This window comes from Podarcis muralis, chromosome 7, assembly GCF_964188315.1.
Source record: "Podarcis muralis chromosome 7, rPodMur119.hap1.1, whole genome shotgun sequence".
Lineage (NCBI taxonomy): Eukaryota > Metazoa > Chordata > Lepidosauria > Squamata > Lacertidae > Podarcis > Podarcis muralis.
This window is the reverse complement of record NC_135661.1, coordinates 85,904,228-85,925,936: the sequence shown is the minus strand read 5'-3', so window position 1 is coordinate 85,925,936 and position 21,709 is coordinate 85,904,228. Positions and strand designations below refer to the sequence as shown.

Genomic DNA, 21,709 nt, shown 5'->3' with positions numbered 1-21,709 from the left:
AATGTAGCCCTGGGGAAGTTTCCCCACCCAAGCCTCTGATTGGATCTTTTGTTTTCTCTCCTAGCAACCGCTTCCTGCTTCCGCCAAAGCAGCACAACCAAACAGTGGGCTTCTGACGAAAAAGATGGCGACCGAGGCCTTGGAAGTCCCAACATCCCAGCAGAGATGGCCCTGGCTGCATTCACACAAGCTCAGAGAAAGTGAGCTAGGTCGGGTCTTGCTAATCCTTGGCCTGTGGATTTTTTCTGCACATCTAATAATAATAATAATAATAATAATTTATTATTTATACCCTGCCCATCTGGCTGAGTTTCCCAAGCCACTCTGGGCGGCTTCCAATCGAGTGTTAAAAACAATGCAGCATTACATATTAAAAACTTCCCTAAACAGGGCTGCCTTCAGATGTCTTTTAAAGATAAGACAGCTGCTTATTTCCTTCACATCTGAAGGGAGGGTGTTCCACAGGACGGGCGCCACTACCGAGAAGGCCCTCTGCCTGGCTCCCTGTAACCTCACTTCTCCAATACTTAACGGGGCAAAGGAGAGGTTCAGCAAGTATCGCAGGTGAATGCCCATTTCTCCCGATCTAGGAAAGGCACAGAGTCACCCTTACAAGAGGGCCTTCTGGCTGTTCCCTCACTGCAAGAAGCGAAGCTACAGGGAACCTGGCAGAGGGCCTTCTCGGTGGTGGCACCCGCCCTGTGGAATGCCCTCCCACCAGATGTCAAAGAGAAAAACAACTACCAGACTTTTAGAACACATCTGAAGGCAGCCCTCTTTAGGGAAGCTTTTAATGTTTAACAGGCCACTGTATTTTAATACTTTGTTGGAAGCCGCCCAGAGTGGCTGGGGAAACCCAGCCAGAGGGGCGGGGTATAAATAATATATTATTATTATTATTATTATTATTATTATCGCTCTTACTGTTGGAAAGTTCTTCCTGATGTTTAGTCAGAAGCCATTGGTCCGAGTCCTACCCCTCCAGAGTAGGAGGAAACAAGCTTGTTCCCTCGTCGATGTGGCAACCCTTGAGATATTTGAAGATGGCTACACAGAACTACAATTCCCAGAGTTCCAGGGAAGAGGGGTTGATGGTTCTACCACGGGAACCCCAACCCTAATCTGTCCTTACTAGACAGGCAACAGAAAACCACCAAGACAGCTATAAGCCTTGTGTGTGTGTTGGGGCAATATGGTCCTCAGGTGGCCTTGGGTGGTGATGGCAGTGGCGTTGAGGCCACCTCAGCTGGGCCATTGACAACTCCCAGCCTTTGCCAACCAGGTGCTCTCCAGCTTTCAGACTACAACTCCCATCAGCACCAGCCCGGCACGGAATTGTAGTCCAAAACACCTAGAGGGGCGCCAGGTTGGCCAAGGTTGCTGAAGCCCAACCAGTGCCTTTTGTCCTTCGAAAACAACTGCAAACAACCTCCTTCCTTGGAGGTTTCTTAGCAGAGGTTGGATGGACATCTGTCATGGATGCTTTAGCCGAGATTCCTGCATTGTAGGGGGTTGGACTAGCTCAGGCATAGGCAAACTCGGCCCTCCAGATGTTTTGGGACTACAACTCCCATCATCCCTAGCTAACGGGACCAGTGGTCAGGGATGATGGGAGTTGTAGTCCCAAAACATCTGGAGGGCCGAGTTTGCCTATGCCTGGACTAGATGAATCTCGGTGGTCCTTTCCAACTCAACAATTCTATGAAAGTCCTGCAGGAAAAGACAACCAAATTCATTCGGTGTGAGATCTTGGGCACTTGAAGACATGTTCAGACGAGCGTGCAGAAGCTCATCTCATATTTACCGGGGGTGCCACAGGACTCTGTACAGCTGCATGGCATTAAACAAGACTCCCTCTTCTCTTGGGATGTCTTATTTTTTAGGATCTACAAGCCAGCCACACAGCGAAAATGCTTGCGGGCCTAGCTGCACAAATCCAGAGGCCGGCGATGCTGCGGCGAGATGTAAACACAGGGCTGGGCAAAATCCCTGTTTGGATGCTGTCAGCTATGCACACCAGGAGCCAGATATGGATGCCTTGGTAGCGGAGGCCAAACAGCCAGATCCTCTACCCAGACACCGCCATGTTCTACGGCGGTCGATGAGCTGGCCCGAAGAGCTTTCGGTGAGGGCTGCCGCAGAAGACAGCGAAATGGATTTCTCCCCTTCTGTCGGCCCAGGAGCGCATCATGCCCAGAGCTTCGGCCTAGCCGAGCCAGAGCAGCCTGACATGGAAGTACTAGTGGCGGGCATGAGGCAACTGGGCATCCCCACTGTTTGTGTCACCCTGGCAGACAGCTGCCCAGAGAACGGGCCACAAAGGATGCTTCCCTCGGATCCTGGCTCCCCCAGCGCTCTGGCCGACCGCTTCCGCCACCTCCCCGAGGCTCCCAAAACTGGCCTCAAGCGCCTGACCCTCAGCTTCCAGCGGGCATCGCCCCAGCCCGACAAAGGGTCGGAGGCCGCGAAGCTCAGCGTCCCCAAGCGCAAGGCGGGGCGCCGCTTTGGCCGGTCTGTGAGCCACGAGAGCGGCCTGCCCTTGCAGGCCGGACAGGAGACTGGGCACGCGGCGACAAAGGGAGCCCCCGGGCTGCCTGCCAGGAGCCCATTGCTGTCCTTCAAGGCCTACGGGCGGCAGATCTGCATAACCCGAAAGAACATCATGATGTCCCTGGCCGGGCTGCGTGGCAAAAGGGAGGTGGCCAGGTCTCCGGATTCCGGCCTGCCGAGCCAGGATCCCCCAAGCGCCAACTGGAGCACCTGCTAGAGGGAAAGAGGAGTTGGACCTATGGCGTCTCTCCCCAAATTTCCTTGGATGGTGGCAGGAATAGGCAGCTTGTGGCCGTCCCAAACTCCCTGGACTTGCGGCAAAACGTGGCTGCAGCCGGTGACCCAACGACAGCTGGTTTTTCGCCCAGGCGGGGTTAATCCTCTTCTGTCTGCAGCTACTGTAAAACAACCCTGAAGGTGGGTTGTCTCCACCAGAAACTATTTTCCTTTGCTTTCCCCCCCTTCCAGATGTTGTCGGACTACAACTCCCATCATCCCTGCCCCTGCTGGCGGTGGCTGATGGGATTTGTAGTCCAACAACATCTGGCGGTCAAAGAGACTTCCTATCCCTGCCTTTAACAAGATCCTGGTTTTAAGACCAATTCCTGTTCTCACACGGCCCATTCTGATGTCCCAAACTAACTCCCCCCCTTCACTGTCTCTGTGTGTGTTGTTTTTGCCTTTTCACCGGCTAACCTTGTGCAAAGTTTTGTATAAAACCTATTGGTTGTGAGTGTTGGAAGAGTATCTATTTAGTAACCCCCCCTCCCCAAATCCACACCCTGTGCCCCCCCTTCAAATCATCTACCACTGGCAGCTCTGACTTTGTATTTTATACCCGTAATCCATATTATTTTTCTCCCACCCCCCACCCCGGCTGCCCATGGGGATCTGAATATTTGCAGGACTGGTCCTGGCACAGCAAACCGGAGCCTCAAAAATCACCGTTTAGAGTCGTAGAATTATGCTTGTTAAAATCACCGTTTGAAATCGGAAGGGCTTTTCTCCTGCAGCTTATAAGTGAAGGTGAAAGCGGGGAGCTGGGCTTGGTCCGTTTTCGCTTCCCTCAAAATTATTGGTGGCTGGCAAAGGGAATAAGACTAAAAAAAAAGAAAATTCCTCAGTCACATATTATGTTAGTTGAGTTTGCTGTCGGATGTTTGCGTGTGCAGGTCCCCCAGTCGCCCTCCAGGGGGCAGTCAGGTGCTTCCCTTGTTTCCAAATATACTCTTATTATTTTAAAGAAAATCTTCTCTGATGGGTATGTCTGCAATGCCTTGTGTACCTTTTTTCTTAATTCTAACAAACACGAAATAATTAAAAGCAAGAAATACCACACAGCGGCTGTTTCTCCTAAATGACTTCTTCCTCCATAACATGGGTTTTTGGTTTTTTTTGCTTTTAACTCACTGAGTTGTCTTTTTAATTGTCCTATGCTTTTCATTAGTCTTTATGCTGTATATATAAAGGTAAAGGGACCCCTGACCATTAGGTCCAGTCGTGGCCAACTCTGGGGTTGCAGCGCTCATCTCGCTTTATTGGCCGAGGGAGCTGGCGTACAGCTTCCGGGTCATGTGGCCAGCATGACTAAGCCGCTTCTGGCAAACCAGAGCAGCGCACGGAAACGCCGTTTACCTTCCCGCTGGAGTGGTACCTATTTATCTACTTGTACTTCATGCTTTCGAACTGCTAGGTTGGCAGGAGCAGGGACCCAACAACGGAAGCTCACCCCGTCGCGGGGATTCGAACCGCCGACCTTCTGATTGGCAAGTCCTAGGCTCTGTGGTTTAGACCACAGCGCCACCCGCATCCCTCCTATATATATATAAAATTCTGATAATGGCTGGTTCAGCCCCATCATCATTACTTGAAGCAAAGGGCTGAATACCTTGGCTGCTGCAGTCTCTAAATATTCAAACAAACAAACACTCATTTTTCTTTTTAGCAGTTTTGCCGGCATCTCTCTTGGCCCATTGTCTTAAAATCCAGCCTTCCTCGATGCAACATTAAGATCCAGGCTCCTTTTGCTCATCAACTTCACTGTCAGAATGAAAAGAGAGGTTAATTTGAGGGATGCCCTCCGGTGGTGTTTGCGGGGGGGGGGGGGGCAAGGCGGAAGGAGGTGAGAATCTAAATTCAGTAAGTCATAAGCATCTGGAAGCAGAAACCGGTGGAGGTTAAATTAGGTTGATTTCAGCAGAGATGATAGAGCAGAGATGGGGAAATCTGTTGCTTCTCCAAAGAAATCCATTTAACATTCTGGATCTATACAAAGCTTGAGTGTGGGACTGCATCTGCATTTAAAGCACCCCCCAAAAAAATAATCACCATCATGGGAACTGTAGATTGTTAAAGGTGCAGGGAAATGTAGATTGTTAAAGGTGCAGCCAGATGGGTGGGGTATAAATTATAAATTATTATTATGGGGCAAAAGGGTTCCGGCATTGCAAGAGGTTATAGTATCTGACCCTTGTGCTCCCTTCCAATCCTATGATTCTCTGATTGCCTAGAATCAATCCTACTGTCAACGGAGTTCTCTGTTGCAGATCGCTTCCCCCAAACAATCCCCTGTTGCTTTGGTCTGTGTTTATATCCTGCCACCTGCATGACTGTGCAGAAATGGAACATTTTTCTTCTGCTTGTCTTTCTGTCTCATCTGGCTTGGCTAAGCGGTGTTTGTTACTAGTCTTTGCAAACATCCATCTCTCTATCCCCCTCTCCTTTTTTCACCTCCAGAACTGGTTTCACCTTCAGCCTTCTCCCTGCTTCCACACAAACACCTTCTTCAGAGGTGAGGAATGAAGGACTGACGGCTGCTTGGAATTTTAGCAGCCTGTCTGGAATTTTCTCTTCCTGGCACTGAGCCAGGAACCAGGAGCGTATTAAAAAAAAAGCCAGCTTAGAAAATGTGTGGTCAGTTTTATCTCCTTACTCTCTGAAGGATGCAGACAGGTTAGGGCTTCAAAAATAAAAGTACTGTATGTTTCCCCCAACCTCTCTACAATGCTGGTGGCAGTGCGCCTTTAAGTTAATTATTTAAGGAAGGAGGGGGGATCCTATCATCTTTCCTGGAAAGAAAGAAAGGCTAATAAGTATAAGAAATGCAATCCTTTCACAGACCACAGAATGAAGAATCACAGAACTGTAGAGTTGGAAGGGACCCCGAGGGTCATCTAGTCCAACCCCCCTTGCAAAGCAGGATTCATGGTTAAATAATCTCTGACAGATGGCCAGCCCCAACCGCTGTTTAAGGAGTATGCGCCACCTTCTGAGATGGTCCATTCCACCGTCAAACAGCTCTTGCTGTCAGAATGCAGCTCAGACCAGTATTAGACAACCTCCAACATCAGATTCCCAGTTTATTTTGCAAATGGAGCCACTTGAATGATAAATCGTTTTATTACCTAGTAATACAGACCCAGTAGTGATGTATGGAAGTGAGAGCTGGACCATAAAGAAGGCTGATCGCCGAAGAATGGATGCTTTTGAATTCTGGTGCTGGAGGAGACTCTTGAGAGTCCCATGGACTGCAAGAAGATCAAGCCTCTCCATTCTGAAGGAAATCAGCCCTGAGTGCTCACTGGAAGGACAGATCCTGAAGCTGAGGCTCCAGGACTTTGGCCACCTCATGAGAAGAGAAGACCCCCTGGAAAAGACCCTGATGTTGGGAAAGATGGAGGGCACAAGGAGAAGGGGACGACAGAGGACGAGATGGTGGGACAGTGTTCTCGAAGCTACCAGCATGAGTTTGAGCAAACTGCAGGAGGCAGTGGAAGACAGGAGTGCCTGGCGTGCTCTGGTCCAGGGGGTCACGAAGAGTCGGACACGACTAAATAACTAAACAACAACAACAACAACAAATACAGACCCAAGTGTGTCTTTTAATTGTAGTAGAGAGGCTGAGATAGAATTTCACGTCCCCAAGGGCTAGAGAGACTCTGTCCGCTTTCCAAAAAGGCTTGTAAGAATATTACTTGTAAGAAATATACATACACACTGTTTTGCCAGCCCCTTCAAAGTACTGTAGTTGCATAAACAGTGATGTACCCTAGCCTCCTTCCTTTCCTGGGGAGTATCACAGGTGAACCCTCCTCTCCTCCCCAAGATGAAGGTGGGACCCTATTTTCCTCAAAAGTATGCATGGCACTCGCCTTGACCCATGGGAATAATTCAGGCAGATTACTTTGAAAGCCTGCTGCAAGGATTACCCCACGACTGCACATGAACTATAGCGCTGTATTGAATACCAAAAGGTTATACTAGTAGTGTAACACTAGGAACATAAAGAAGACCCCTGTCTGCAGGATCAGGCCAATAGCCGATCTAGTCCCCCATCCCTCCTGATACTTCCAGCAACTGGTGATTTATAGTATTATAATCTGCCTTGGGGACGGGTGTGCAAGAAACCCGATAAATGATAACAACACTTTGAGAAGCTCAATGGAGGTTCGTTTTAGATTCATATCATAGAATCATAGAATCATAGGGTTGGAAGAGACCACAAGGGCCATCGAGTCCAACCCCCTGCTAAGCAGGAAACACCATCAGAGCACTCCTGACATATGGTTGTCAAGCCTCTGCTTAAAGACCTCCAAAGAAGGAGACTCCACCACACTCCTTGGCAGCAAATTCCACTGTCAAACAGCTCTTACTGTCAGGAAGTTCTTCCTAATGTTTAGGTGGAATCTTCTTTCTTGTAGTTTGGATCCATTGCTCCGTGTCCGCTTCTCTGGAGCAGCAGAAAACAACCTTTCTCCCTCCTCTATATGACATCCTTTTATATATTTGAACCTGGCTATCATATCACCCCTTAACCTCCTCTTCTCCAGGCTAAACATGCCCAGCTCCCTTAGCCGTTCCTCATAAGGCATCGTTTCCAGGCCTTTGACCATTTTGGTTGCTCTCCTCTGGACACGTTCCAGTTTGTCAGTGTCCCTCTTGAACTGTGGTGCCCAGAACTGGACACAGTACTCCAGGTGAGGTCTGACCAGAGCAGAATACTATTACTTCCCTTGATCTAGATGCTATACTCCTATTGATGCAGCCCAGAATTGCATTGGCTTTTTTAGCTGCCGCGTCACACTAAATTCAGATTTAGGTTTTATTGTTTTTGTAAAAGCAGGCTGGCTACAGTAAACTTAATTTATCACACGTACACCCCCCCAAAAAGAAAATACCCAATGATGTTTATAGTAATATTTGCATCCTGATGTGCCATATCTCAAAGTGGTTTGCAGCAATAAAAGCATAGAATCATAATCAGGAGAAAAAACATTCTGGGAAATGATATATAATGAAATGGAAAAAAAAATGTTTAAACCACCCTTTATTTAAAAGAAAAACAATAGAAGCTTTCTTATTAGGAGTTATAGGTACTGACATCCCAAAGGAGCAGAAAAGGCTTTTAATGTATGGGACAACAACCGCTCAGATGTTACTAGGCCAGAGATGGAAAGAAGAAAAAGGAATGACAAGCTAAGCTGATAGCAAAATTGTCCGGAAAGCTCAGGAACCAAGAAGACAAAAACTTCAATAAAGAATAGGGAACATTTATAATTTATCCAGGAGACCACTGCAAGCAGAATAAAACACTAGCAGGCTTTTAATAACGCTTGTAATATAGCAAATATCATGGACAATATGGAGAGATATAAAATATGGACTATGAAATATGGACTATGAAAAAATGGACTATGAAAGAATGAACCATAAGGAAGGCTGACCGCCAAAGAATGGATGCTTTTGAATTCTGGTGCTGGAGGAGACTCTTGAGAGTCCTATGGACTGCAAGAAAATCAAACCTCTCCATTCTGAAGGAAATCAGCCCTGAGTGCTCATTGGAAGGACAGGTCCTGAAGCTGAGACTCCAAGACTTTGGCCACCTCATGAGAAGAGAAGACTCCCTGGAAAAGACCCTGATGTTGGGAAAGAGAGAAGGGGACGACAGAGGATGAGATGGTTGGACAGTGTTCTCGAAGCTCCCAGCATGAGTTTGACCAAACTGCGGGAGGCGGTGGAAGACAGGAGTGCCTGGTGTGCTCTGGTCCAGGGGGTCACGAAGAGTCGGACACGACTAAACGACTAAACAACAAATGAAATATGCAGTTGAAAAGCTTGACAATAGGACCCATGGAGGGGAGGATGGGAAGTCTGGAGATTCAGATAAATCTCAAAAAATGGATATGTGTTTCATATTGTTATCATTCTACACTTGTAAAATCAAAAATCATCTAGGGGAAAAGACTAATAGATAATTTTAAAAACCCCACCATTAAACAGTTAATAACAGACACCAGTTAACCATTACAGTGGTACCTCGGGTTCCATACGCTTCAGGTTACAGACTCCACTAACCCAGAAATAGTACCTCGGGTTAAGAACTTTGCTTCAGGATGAGAACAGAAATCGTGCTCCAGTGGTGCGGCAGCACTGGGAGGCCCTATTAGCTAAAGTGGTGCTTCAAGTTAAGAACAGTTTCAGGTTAAGAAGGGACCTCCAGAACGAATTAAGTACTTAACCCAAGGTACCACTGTACAGAATATAAGAACATTGGATCCTGCCAAAGGCCCATGGAGTCCAGGATCCTGTTCTCACAGGATCCTGCAAGCAGGATTTGAGCACCAGAGCAACTCCCTTCTGCAGTTTCCAGGCTCTGGTATTCAGAAGCTTTGCTGGCTCCGACTGTGGAGGGGACAATATCCTGGCTCGTAGCTGCCGGCAGCCCCCCATTAATTCCTCTTTTAGAGCCATTGAGAGAGGATGCGTTCAATGCGCTGGATGAATCCCCCTTGAGGTCTGCTGAGCCTGGTGCCTCCCTCTCTCCTAACATCCGATGCTCCGGGGAAGTTGGCAACAGGTAGAAGCCGTGCCAGGCTGTGCCTCTCCTTCGAATGGTAGGGTCCCTAGGGGTCATCTAGTCCAACCCCCCTGCGATGCAGGAATCTCCACTGAAGCATCATTGACAGATGGTCCTCCACCAAGGAAGGAGGTCACCTGCCACCTCCCGTGGGTTGGGGGAGCCTTTTCCGCGGACAGGTAGACTGCTCCTGGCCAGTGGAGGCTCCACCGAACCCTGGCGACCTCAGCGGCGAGAGAGATCTCCCTGGTGAAGAAGGAGGGGAGAGATCTGGTGGCGAGAGATCCACTGCGGCTTCCTCCCCCCCATCCTTCCCTCCCTCCTTCCCCTGTCCTTCTCCCCGCCCTCCTCCGCCCCTTCTCCATCCCCTCCTAGGGGCGGTCCGGGGGGCGGGGAGCCGGCCGGCTGGCTGGCTGGCGCTGCTGGAGCCGGGACGCTCCGCTAGTGTCTCCGCGGCTCCCGGCAGCTGCGAACGAGCCAGCCGAGCAGGGCGGGCGCCCCACTCCTTCCAGCTGCCCCCCAAGCCCAGCCCCCCAGCCCAGCCCAGCCATGGCCGAAGGAGGCGGCGAAGGAGAGGACGACGTCCAGTTTCTCCGGACCGTGAGTCTTGAATTTTTGGAGGGGGGGGGTGATGGAGGAGAAGGAGGAGGAGGAGGAAGATTTTGGGGAGGGAGGAGGGGAAAAAACACAGGAAAAAAGGGAAAGGGGGAGAGGAGGAGAGCAGGCGAAGTGGGGCGCGTGAAATTAGGGGCGCAGGGAAAAGGCAGCGCAATGCTAGTGAAGGTGGGAAGTTCGGATGGGGGGCGCGCCCTATAACCCCACTTCCCTGGCAGCGAGCCCCACGGAATTGAAGGAGACTTGCTTGCCTTGGAGGAGGCGTTAGGATTGCGCTGTGGGGCAGGGGCAGGTTGGGGTGGAGGGCTGAAGGACGAGTTGTGGGGTGGAGGCAAGGAGGGCCCTGTATGGAGGGGGTGCAAAGTTTGGTCTTCAAGATGGGGATGGAGTTTGAAGGGCAGGGCGAGCCTGGGGGAGAGACCCCTGGCTGGGGAGAGGTGGGCGGCTCGGTTGCATCTGGGGGTGACCCCTCCATGTGCCTACGGAGCTCTGGCTCTTTCCAATATCTTCCGTGACCTTCCTCAGGTCTGATCCTCCGTGCCAGCCTTTCCCAACCCGGTGCCCGCCAGGTGTTTTCGGACCACGCAACATCTGGAGGGCACCAGGTTGGGGACACCTTCCTGCTCTGTTGCTTGTGTGTTCAGGCAACTAACCTTTAAAAAAGAGGGAATAATACTTATTTTTTGGGGGGGGGAGAGAACCGGGGAATCCAGCACACTTCAGAAAAGTCTTCGGAGTGTTGGTTTCCTTCCTTTAAAAATAAAATAAAAACAGGGGCCTTTTGTCAAACGTGAATTTGGAGCTTGGCAGGGCGCCGGTGTGATTGGCAGGCAGGCGTTCTAAACGGCAGAGGTAAATTAATATCGGCGAGCAATATTCAGGCACCGTCCTGAGCAATTTGGGTGAGGGGATCCTTTCTCCTGGACCCTCAGCCTCTCTGGGGAGGACCTCAGGGAGCAGGTTAGGGGCCTTGATCTCCCTCCCTCCCTCCCCCCTCTCTCCCCCAGCGGGGGCTAAATTTAGAGGCAGCCCTGTTGTCCGTGGGACGTCAGCCACCAATCTGCCTCGGAACAGGTGGTACCCACAGTCGGGTTGGATCCCACCCAGTTCCTCAATTCCCCCTGCTCTGCCCATTTCTATGTATGAACCCAAGGCAGCTCAAAGGTCCATCTGGCCCAACATCTGGCCGATGGGGTGTTCGGCTGCGGGGCAGGAAGGCCGCAGATCCTGCCCAATCTTCCTTTTCCTTTCGCCCCCCCCTCCTCCCCAAATTCGTTCTCCCTTTGGATCGGGAGGATCTACCTGTTGAGCTGCGGATCTGTTTTGCTCAAGCTCAGGCTGTCCGTTCCCCGTCCCTAAATAATTAGGTTCTGATTGCTGCGGTTTCCTTGGGGCAGAGCCACCACGCATGGAGGACAAGCCTATTGATGGCTACTGGCTCTGCTCTTGGGCTCTTGGGCTCAGGTGGGCTTCCCAAAGGCATCTGGCCGGTCCCTGTGCGGACAGGATTCTGGAGTAGATGGGCTACTGGCCTGATCTGACAGCCAGACTCTCTGTATTTTCTGAATATCTCTGTGTGGCCCTGAGAGGTCTCCATGACATGCACGTATGAGAAAGCGACGGCTTAGGAGGGAGAATGCAAGATTGTGCAAAAAGGGGGAATTCCCTGTTTTAGCAGGAAACTGTGGCTGCCAATGGTCTCCTGTGTCCTGTGTCCGTACGCTCTGGGTGGCATGGGGTTAACGCCGATCCTTTCCTGGCCTCTCCGGTTACTAACCTTTATTTATCCTGGGCTGACAGCTGGGCGCCATTCATCACTGGGTGGCATCTCAGGTTTAGGGCGGGAGGGGTTGGACTTCTGTGGGGGTCAGGGAAAGGTGCTTGCTTGGGAGAGTTGCTCCCTCAAAGGGTTAAACCGGGTCTGGGCTGCAAGATGATCTTTGGTCATAGACTGAGCACATCGGAGGGGCAGGAGACCTCCTTTCTCTTTGATCAGGCCTGGTAGTTGAGTCCAGTAGTTGGAACCACACTGCTTCCCTCTCCTCCACCCCCAATGAATTCTGGGAATTGTAGTTTAAGAGTGCTACCAGCTGTAGTTCTCTGAGGGGTCAACCCCTGTTCCAAGGGTTCTTTGGGAGAAACCATGTGTTTCAGATGCACAGTGCGGATGTTTCTTGCGATTCATTTGTGGGGTGCGAATGGATGTTGCTTGGATGGTCACAACAGGTAGCAGTAGAAACCTGAGCTTGAAGGCAACGTCAGAAGCTCAGATACCTAAGCTTGGCGCCACACGGATTCTCAAAACCAAGGTTGGGGTTGCCAAAATGGAACGCCCATTTGCCATCTTGGGACAAGACGTCTCAAAAGTGTCGTTTCTCAAATGATGGACTGACTCAGATAACATCTGGCTAGTTCGGAGGACTACCTTAAGCTAGGTTCGAGAGTTTTGAGAACTTACAAGAAGAATAGTCACTCGATCCATGGACCTTCCACATATATATCGGCCAATTCTGACCTCTTTTTCTGAATGGTGATGCTCAGTCTGCACAGAAAAAAGCATTTTGGTTCCAGAAATTCATTCCAATGGCCCAGATAAATTAAAAACTGATAGAATTCTACAGGATTGGGTATTAGGGTGTGAAAACAGTCAAGATCCAATGGTCCTGGCATCCAGGCATCTTCACTTGGTCACAAGTGGTCGAAAGCCAAGTGCCAAACGCGCCTGGCGACTGGCTAATTTCTAACACAGGCTGAAGGATAGCATAAACTGTGGAACTCACTCCCACTTGAGACAATGATGGGTGCCAACTTGAATGAAACTTAAAAGAGGGTTGGACAAGTTTGTGGAGGGAGGCGGCTATGGGTGGCTCCTAGCCAGGATACCAATGTTCTGCCTCCATCGCTGCAGCAGGCAATGCTTCTGAATCGCAGCAGCTGGAAACCACAGGCTCTTGTGGTCAGATCCTGCTTTCACGGGCATCTGGTCGGCCACTGTGTACTAGCCTGGGTGGGCCATTGGCCTGATCCAGTAAGGCTGTTATTATGTTCTTAAGGGTGCAGGCATGGATCTGGGTAATTGTCTAGGGAGCATGGAAGGAGGAGGAGGTCAAAGGCATTTTTAATCTAAGATGCTAAGAAGAGCCTTGTCTCTGGATCAGGCCCATCTAATCCAGCGGCCAACCATTAACAAACTACAGTTTGTACCCTTAACAAACTACAGTTATCTGAAGAAGTGTGCATGCACATGAAAGCTCATACCAATAACAAACTTAGTTGGTCTCTAAGGTGCTGGGACACGGGTGGCGCTGTGGGTAAAAGCCTCAGCGCCTAGGACTTGCCGATCAAAAGGTCGGCGGTTCGAATCCCCGCAGCGGGGTGCGCTCCTGTTGTTCGGTCCCAGCGCCTGCCAACCTAGCAGTTCGAAAGCACCCCTGGGTGCAAGTAGATAAATAGGGACCGCTTACAAGCGGGAAGGTAAACGGCGTTTCCGTGTGCGGCTCTGGCTCGCCAGATGCAGCTTGTCACGCTGGCCACGTGACCTGGAAGTGTCTGCGGACAGCGCTGGCCCCCGGCCTCTTGAGTGAGATGGGCGCACAACCCTAGAGTCTGTCAAGACTGGCCCGTACGGGCAGGGGTACCTTTACTTTTTTACCTTTTAAGGTGCTACTAGAAGGAATTGGCTTAGGGCCCTCATATTTACGGGACCGCCTCTCCTGGTCTGCCCCGCAGAGGACCTTAAGGTCCATGAATAACCATAGGTTAGAGGTCCCGGGCCCTAAGGAAGTCAGACTATCCTCCACCAGGGCCAGGGCCTTCTCAGTGATGGCTCCGACCTGGTGGAATGCTCTATCCCATGAGACCAGGGCCCTTCAGGATTTAACCTCCTTCTGCCGGACCTGTAAGGCAGAGCTATTCCGCCTGGCCTTTAATTTGAATTCAGCCTGATCTTCTATTTCCCTTCTCTTCCATCCCCTTTTTATGAAGATTACCTGCTCTGAGACCCCACAGCTAGTTCTCCCCTGGCCTCCTCACTGGCCCAAGTAGGACTAATTCAGCCAGCTAGCCCTGGGAATTATTTAATGCTTATTAGATGGATTTCCCCTAAATTGATTTCTGAACTTTGAATTTTATTGTTATTCATGTTTTTATACTGTATTTTATGCTGCTTTTACAATTGTTTTAAATTTGTTGTTAGCCGCCCTGAGCCCAGTTTTTGAACCGGGAAGGGCGGGGTATAAATAAAAAAATATTATTATTATTACAGTTCCCAGAATTCCTTGGGGGACGTCATGTGCTTTAAATGTGCATTGGGTGTTTTTTAAAAATGTATGGTGTGCCCAAAGTCTTTGAGTCTCTCCATCCTTTGCCTGGCCTCCTCCAGTCCAGTTCCCACATGAACTGAGACAAAAATATTTCATTCTCCCTCCGTACCACCAGCAGAAGACCTGGCAGATTCCTAAAATGATCTTCCAGCAGCACAGCAGCAGAAACTAATTTAGAACAGTATAAGCTATGTGAGAGTCAGTAAGAATTATTTGAAGAAGCCTTTGCAGAACCAAAAGATCTCCACCGCCGATCAAACAAAGAATCTGCTGGCTTTCCCCTAGCATAGCTGTCAACCGTCCCTTATTTGGCGGGAAACTCCCTTATCCCAGCGCCGTGTCCCGCTGCTGTCCCTTATTGATGATGTCCCTTAAATTTCCCGGGTTTCAAAGGAAGCAGCTCCTCTCCCTCCCTGCCTGCCGGCCAGGGAGGAGGGAGGCTCCAAGTGTGTTGCTTGGCTGCATTGCTCACCCAATAAGGAGTCTAAGAACGACTGGGGGGGTGGAGCTTGCATGCCTTGTGCCGATCAAATCGGCTGCGTTGCCTGGGGACTTTGCTCAGCGCTTCCCAGCGGAGAGGTGACAGTGGTTTTCCTTGCTGCATCCCCTTTGCCGGGTTGTTGCGCTGTGGGAACCACCGCTTGAGGCTTTGTTTGGCTGCTGGCTGGGCTTTCTGCCTTTGGCTTGGAGGGGCTCAGAAGTTGAACATACCCGTGCCCCTTGGAAAATCCCTTATTTTGGCTGCTGGTCCCTTATTTTCAAATCTATAAGTTGACAGCTGTGGTATACTGTGGGAATTAGATGAAGACTTGTGAGCTGTGCCGGGGGCTGGATCGAACCCTTGTGTGTCTGATTGCCTGTCCCTGTTACAAGGCTGGGATTTCCTGACCTCTCTCTCGAACCACGATGCACAGAACTGTGCTTAGCCCACATTCACATTTAATAATAATAATAATAATAATAATAATAATAATAATAATAATAAATTTTATTTATACCCCGCCCTCCCCGGCCAGAGCTGGGCTCAGAGCGGCTAACACCAGTAAAATCACAGTAAAATCGTAATAGGGGAAAAACAAACTAGTTTAATATACAGGTTAAAATGCAATTTAAAATGCAGCCTCATTTTAAAAGTAGCCCATAGACCAAAACAATAAGGGTCAGCCTGAGTCCAAACCAAAGGCCAGGTGGAACAGATCTGTCTTGCAGACCCTGCGGAAAGAAATCAGATCCTGCAGGGCCCTGGTCTCTTGTGATAGAGCGTTCCACCAAGTCGGGGCCAGTACTGAAAAGGCCCTGGCCTTAGTTGAGACCAGTCTAACCACCTTGCGACCTGGGACCTCCAAAATGTTGTCATTTGTGGACATTATGCGTTAGGACACCACTTTAAGCAGTCATGGCTTCCCCCAGAGAATCCTGGGAACTGTGGTTTGTTAAGGGTGCTGAGAGCTGTTAGGAAAGCACCTTTCTTCCCTTCCCAAAGCTCAAAGTTCTCTGAGTGCATTAACAATCAATCCCTTTTTACAGAGGACTCTGGGAACTGTAGTTCTGGGTGGGGGGGGGGGAATAGAGAGGCCCCCTAACAATGCACAAACCATAGTTCCCAGAATTCTCTTGTGGGACTCCATGACAGTTCTAAAGTAGTACCATTGTGATTTAAACGTATGGTGCAAATGTGGCCCTAGACAGTTTATAATAATATGCATGCCTTTTCTTTTTAAGAGAAAATTCTGTACATGCCACAAGGACTATAAAAGCCATACTCTAGGTATTTTTTTACAGTGCAGGGTTAGGCCAGGGCTGTTTAGTTCCCAAAACTGAGGAGAAGCTGCTTCTTAATGCAGCCTGAAAACAGTCACCGTCCTTGGCGGGCTTCGCATTGTTGACTCATCCTCAATTTGTTATCCTACTACGGTAGCAGTTCAGATTCTTCATCCAGAAACAGAAACTGCAGATTCTCCTCCCGGGAAATCCAGAGTCAGCACTTGCAGGATTTAATAATGCAAATTCAAAAAAAAAGGGCTGGAAAAAGTCCTTTCTCTTTGTCGTGTTGCCTCCTTTTTTTGGCATGGAGCTCCCTCCTTCCTTCTCAACCTGAAACCATAGAATTTTGTATTTTTTTTGCAAGCCGATGGCCACAGGCTGGTCTACCAGCCTTCCTAGACAGGTCTGACCTTGCTTCTGTTATCCACATACTTGGAAAATCCAGGCTGGACTGCTGTAATGTCTGGTCCATGGGGCTGCCTTTGAAGACAGATGGGAAACTTTATTTATTTACTTTATTTTTATTTTTAAAATTAGATTCATATACCACCCTTCATTAGAAGATCTCAGCTGGTTAGAGCGTGGTGCTGATAACGCTAAGGTTGCAGGTTCGAGCCCCATATGGGACAGCTAATAATAATAATAATAATAATAATAATAATAATAATAATAATAATAATTTATTATTTATACCCCACCCATCTTGTTCCATCTGCAAATTCCTGCATTGCAGGGAGTTGGACTAAATGATCCTCAGGTTCTCTTCCAATTCCAACATTCAATTATTCTACGGCTGTTTTATTACAAGTTTTCTTTTATTAACCCATTGTGGTTGTTTATGCATCATGCGTTTATTCTATAAATCGCCTTGGGAGGTTTTTGTCCTTGGAGGTAGTCTATAATCCCTAAATTTGTAAACAGAGCAGACCCTGCTTAGCTTTGTAAATGTGCTAGCAGTTTTATTGCTTAGTTATTTATAAAACTAAATATATATATACACCTCTTGATTGTAAAACAACAACAACAGCCACAACTTCAGAGCGGTTTACGAGAAGAATAAAACAATGAAATTATCAGTTAAAAGCCTTCAAAAAATAATTCAAATCATTGACAAGATTTTAAGAGAAAGAACCCAGATCAAAACACATGAGGGGTGAGGGCTAGGATAGATATGGAAGAACTGTAGCTCAGTGTTGGACCTCAGTGAAGGTCGCAGGTTCGATTGGTGTCATCTCCAGGTAGGGCTCGGAGTCTCACCTGCCTGGAGAGCTGCAGCTAGTGAGGGTTGTCGCCAATGTGAGTCCTCCTCAGAGTAGACCCACTAAAGTTAAAGGACATGCATCAGTCCCACCATGCCCTCCTTAGGTCAATTACTTTCAAAGAGTCTACTTTGTGTAGAAGTGAGTTGGCTATGGCATCGTTGGTCTTCAAGGACCATTGTGTTGGGAGCCACTGTTGGGTCATGCCCTGATCGGTGGTGGCACCATTTGTTGTTGTTTAGTTGTTCAGTCGTGTCCGACTCTTCGTGACCCCCTGGACCAGAGCACGCCAGGCACTCCTGTCTTCCACTGCCTCCCGCAGTTTGGGCAAACTCATGCTGGTAGCTTCGAGAACACTGCCCAACCATCTTGTCCTCTGTCATCCCCTTCTCCTTGGGCCCTCCATCTTCTCGCTTCTGCAATTTCAAGCTGACATTCCAGATTGAAAGGGACTAGAAACTTGTTTAAAATAAATAAGGAACAGGGGGAAATTTATAATTCTTCTTAAAAACCCTTGTAAACAGTTAAAACCGTTAGTAGGATTGGAATAACACTTGCAGCTTAATGGTGAATTTTGGACTATAATAAAAGATGGAGCAGGAAATGATTTAACAATAGGACCCACAAAGGGGAGGAGGGGAAGTCTGGAAAATTCTTTGGAATCTTGTTTCTATGTTGTACGTTGGATATTTGACTGTAAAATTTTGATCTGAAAAACCAAACAAGTAAATTCATAACAACAGAAACTTGTTTAAAATATATGAATAAATCCCATTCAAACCCCCATTGTATGAATGCAGCTGAGCTCATCTAAATGCTATGAATACTTTCCACCTGTGAGTATGTGGGACAGGCCCAAGTATCTGTGGTAACATGTGCACCAATATTAATTAATTAATTGTAATATTTATATTGGGACGCGGGTGGCGCTGTGGGTAAAACCTCAGCGCCTAGGACTTGCCGATCGCATGGTCAGCGGTTCGAATCCCCGCGGCGGGGTGAGCTCCCGTCGTTCGGTCCCAGCTCCTGCACACCTAGCAGTTCAAAAGCACCCTTAAGTGCAAGTAGATAAATAGGTACTGCTTTACAGCAGGAAGGTAAACGGCGTTTCCGTGTGCGGCTCTGGCTCGCCAGATGCAGATTGTCACGCTGGCCACGTGACCCGGAAGTGTCTGCGGACAGCGCTGGCTCCCGGCCTCTAGAGTGAGATGAGCGCACAACCCTAGAGTCGGACACGACTGGCCCGTATGGGCAGGGGTACCTTTACCTTTAATATTTATATGCCACCTGTCTGATTGGATTGCCCCACCCACTCTGGGATAATAATAATAATAATAATAATAATAATAATAAGGCGCGGGTGGCGCTGTGGGTTAAACCACAGAGCCTAGGGCTTGCCGATCAGAAGGTCGGCGGTTTGAATCCCTCCACTTGCCTTGCACATTCGGTGGCTGTGTGGATTGGGACCAGAGGTGGCCAGCAAATGGTCAGTGGCAGCAGGGATGAGGTGGAGCTACTGAAATCGTCTTACTCAGGCTCCACCCGAAACATGGGAGCCTGTGTCTTCATTATAGGTTTGCACGTGAAATTAGCCGCTGGCAATATTGGATGGGGATCTCCAGATTTAATCTTCCCCCTATCAACCTTAGGAAGAAAACAACATCCAGGATTTTTCCTGAACGATCCTTCGGGGCCCCCCCCAAAATCAAAACACAGGGTGTGATTTGGGGTTTTTATTTTTGTTAGTGTTGTTTTGCCATGGGTGCAGGCCGTGAGACTCTTGCTTTCTTCTCAGGGAAAGGAGATATTTCCTTTCTCGCAAGGCACAACCATCAATATGTTTTCACTGGGAAAATCCAATTTCACGTAGTGCATCAGTTTCTCCTGGCGCTCGCTCTCTGCCTCATCCTCCACTCAATTACACGAATGACTCATTTCCTGGGGATGCCTTATTTTTTAAAGGGGGTTAATGGCACCCTGAGCCTTTCCGAAGCCGCCTGATGGCAGGTAAAAATTCAGCAGGCGAGGTTTCTCCCAGCACGACAGCTCTGTCCTTTTTCACTTGTCTCATGCCTTGTTAAAGGTACGGCGCTTTTATTTTTTATTTTTTAAAAGCCCTGTCTCAGATAGCTTTATGCCTCATGTGTAAAATGGAAATAATAGTGAGGTAAAAAAACACACTTTCGGTACCAGCTCCTGCCCACCTAGCAGTTCGAAAGCACCTCTAAAAGTGCAAGTAGATAAATAGGTACCGCTTTATAGCGGGAAGGTAAACGGCGTTCCGTGTGCTGCGCTGGCTCGCCAGAGCAGCGATGTCACACTGGCCACGTGACCCGGAAGTGTCTGCGGACGGCGCTGGCTCCCGGCCTCTTGAGTGAGATGAGCGCACAACCCTAGAGTCTGTCAAGACTGGCCCATACGGGCAGGGGTACCTTTACCTTACTAAAAAAAACCACACCAAATGCTGACATCGTATTTTGAGTAGCCACCTTCTTGAAAGAAGCTCTATCTCCTGAGCCTTCCTAAACAAAAAGGCAAAGCCTTTCCCATCATTTCATCTCCACTATCATGAAACAGGCAACAGTGCCTGCTTGTACATTACCCCCTAAAGAAATGCCCAGATAAAGAGAAGACACAGAATTGCACGTGTTGATTCATAGACAGAGATGCAATGTTAGAAATAATTGTTGTTTAGTCGCTTAGTCGTGTCCGACTATTCGTGACCCCCTGGACCAGAGCACGCCAGGCACTCCTGTCTTCCACTGCCTCCCGCAGTTTGGTCAAACTCATGCTGGTAGCTTCGAGAACACTGTCCCAGCATCTCGTCCTCTGTCGTCCCCTTCTCCTTCTGCCCTCCATCTTTCCCAACACCAGGGTCTTTTCCAGGGAGTCTTCTCTTCTCATGAGGCGGCCAAACTATTGGAGCCTCAGCTTCAGGATCTGTCATTCCAGTGAGCACTCAGGGCTGATTTCCTTCAGAATCGATAGGTCTGATCTTCTTGCAGTCCATGGGACTCTCAAGAGTCTCCTCCAGCACCACAATTCAAAAGCATCAATTCTTCGGCGATCAGCCTTCTTGATGGTCCAGCTCTCACTTCCATACATCACTACTGGGAAAACAATAGCTTTAACTATACGGACCTTGGTTGGCAAGGTGATGTCTCTGCTTTTTAAGATGCTGTCTAGGTTTGTCATTGTCATTAGAAATAATAACTATGGCTTAAACAGAAATACAATACTTCTTCCATAAGTGAGGTCTAGGAACTGAGGCCTGTTAAGCTATGGCTTCATTGGCCTTTGAGCCAGAGGTCATAACATCCAGAAAAGGCTTGAATCTTGCTCTCCCCCCCCCCCCCCCGCTTCAGATAATAATAATAACAATAATAATAATAATAATTTATTATTTGTACCCTGCCCATCTGGCTGGGTTTCCCCAGCCACTCTGGGCGGCTTCCAACAAAGATTAAAAATACATCAAAATGTCACACATTAAAAACTTCCCTGAACAGAGAGTTCCCTTCAGAGAGTTCACAACACTTTTTTCCCTTTTACTCAAAAGAGTAAAAGAAACAACCTACATTCAGTAGTACGATAGCCGTAAAACATAATAAAATACTATGCATCGTAGCTCACATTTGCCATAGCTGTAGCTTGACCGTTTGAAATCAAAGGCTATAGCTAACTGGAGTCCATTAATTTCAACAGGCCTACACCTGAGTAGAACTATAACCTTATAATATCCACTGCAACACCTAAGCAGCTCAATTGCTTCATTCGGCCAAGGTTCCTGAAGCAATTTACAGGGACGATAACGTACAAAATGTCGTGGCTGATAACAAAAATCCCTTCAGACCGACAAAAGATACATGCCAAATGTGATCCGCCACCAAAAAAATCGCACGCCGAGCCAAAATAACCGCCTCACCAGCAAAGGAATGATGAACTGTCAAAAGCCAGTTGGCGAGTGCTTGTTTGCATATTCACCTGGCGCCGGAAGAGTGGCAGAGTTGGCACCTGTCAGTCCATTTAAATGGTTCTTTGCCAACCTGAACCAGATGTTTTTGACTGCAGCTCTTATCGCCCTTAAATGGTTCTTTGCCAACCTGAACCAGATGTTTTCGACTGCAGCTCTTATCGCCCTTAGCCATATGCTATGGTGGGCGTCCGAGGAGGTGCAAGGGGAAGCAGCAGCCTCCCCGCAGTTGATAAAAGCATAATTCCCAAATTTCCAGCTTCCATTAAAAAAGAAAGTAAGTTTCTATCATTTGTAGAACACTAAGGTCCAGCGCTGAGGGCCTTCTGGCGGTTCCCTCACTGCAAGAAGCCAAGTTACAGGGAACCAG

The 21,709-nt window shown here is 48.5% G+C and overlaps 2 protein-coding genes across 17 annotated transcripts in view; both read left to right on the top strand.

Moving 5' to 3' along the window:
- The window catches only part of LOC144328514 (uncharacterized), a 36,799-nt gene extending 32,927 nt beyond the window's left edge, over positions 1 to 3,872 (top strand). The window contains exons 12-13 of the mRNA XM_077932317.1: positions 65 to 209; positions 1,884 to 3,872. Of these exons, the coding sequence (XP_077788443.1) occupies positions 65 to 209; positions 1,884 to 2,767 (1,029 nt within the window). The 3' untranslated portion in view covers positions 2,768 to 3,872. The remainder of the gene's footprint in view (positions 1 to 64; positions 210 to 1,883) is intronic.
- A 5,931-nt stretch (positions 3,873 to 9,803) lies between these two features.
- The window catches only part of RYR1 (ryanodine receptor 1), a 210,868-nt gene continuing 198,962 nt past the window's right edge, over positions 9,804 to 21,709 (top strand). For all 16 annotated transcript variants that reach the window (XM_077932307.1, XM_077932302.1, XM_077932316.1 and 13 more), the window contains exon 1: positions 9,804 to 10,006. In XM_077932307.1, the coding sequence (XP_077788433.1) occupies positions 9,956 to 10,006 (51 nt within the window). In that variant the 5' untranslated portion in view covers positions 9,804 to 9,955. The remainder of the gene's footprint in view (positions 10,007 to 21,709) is intronic.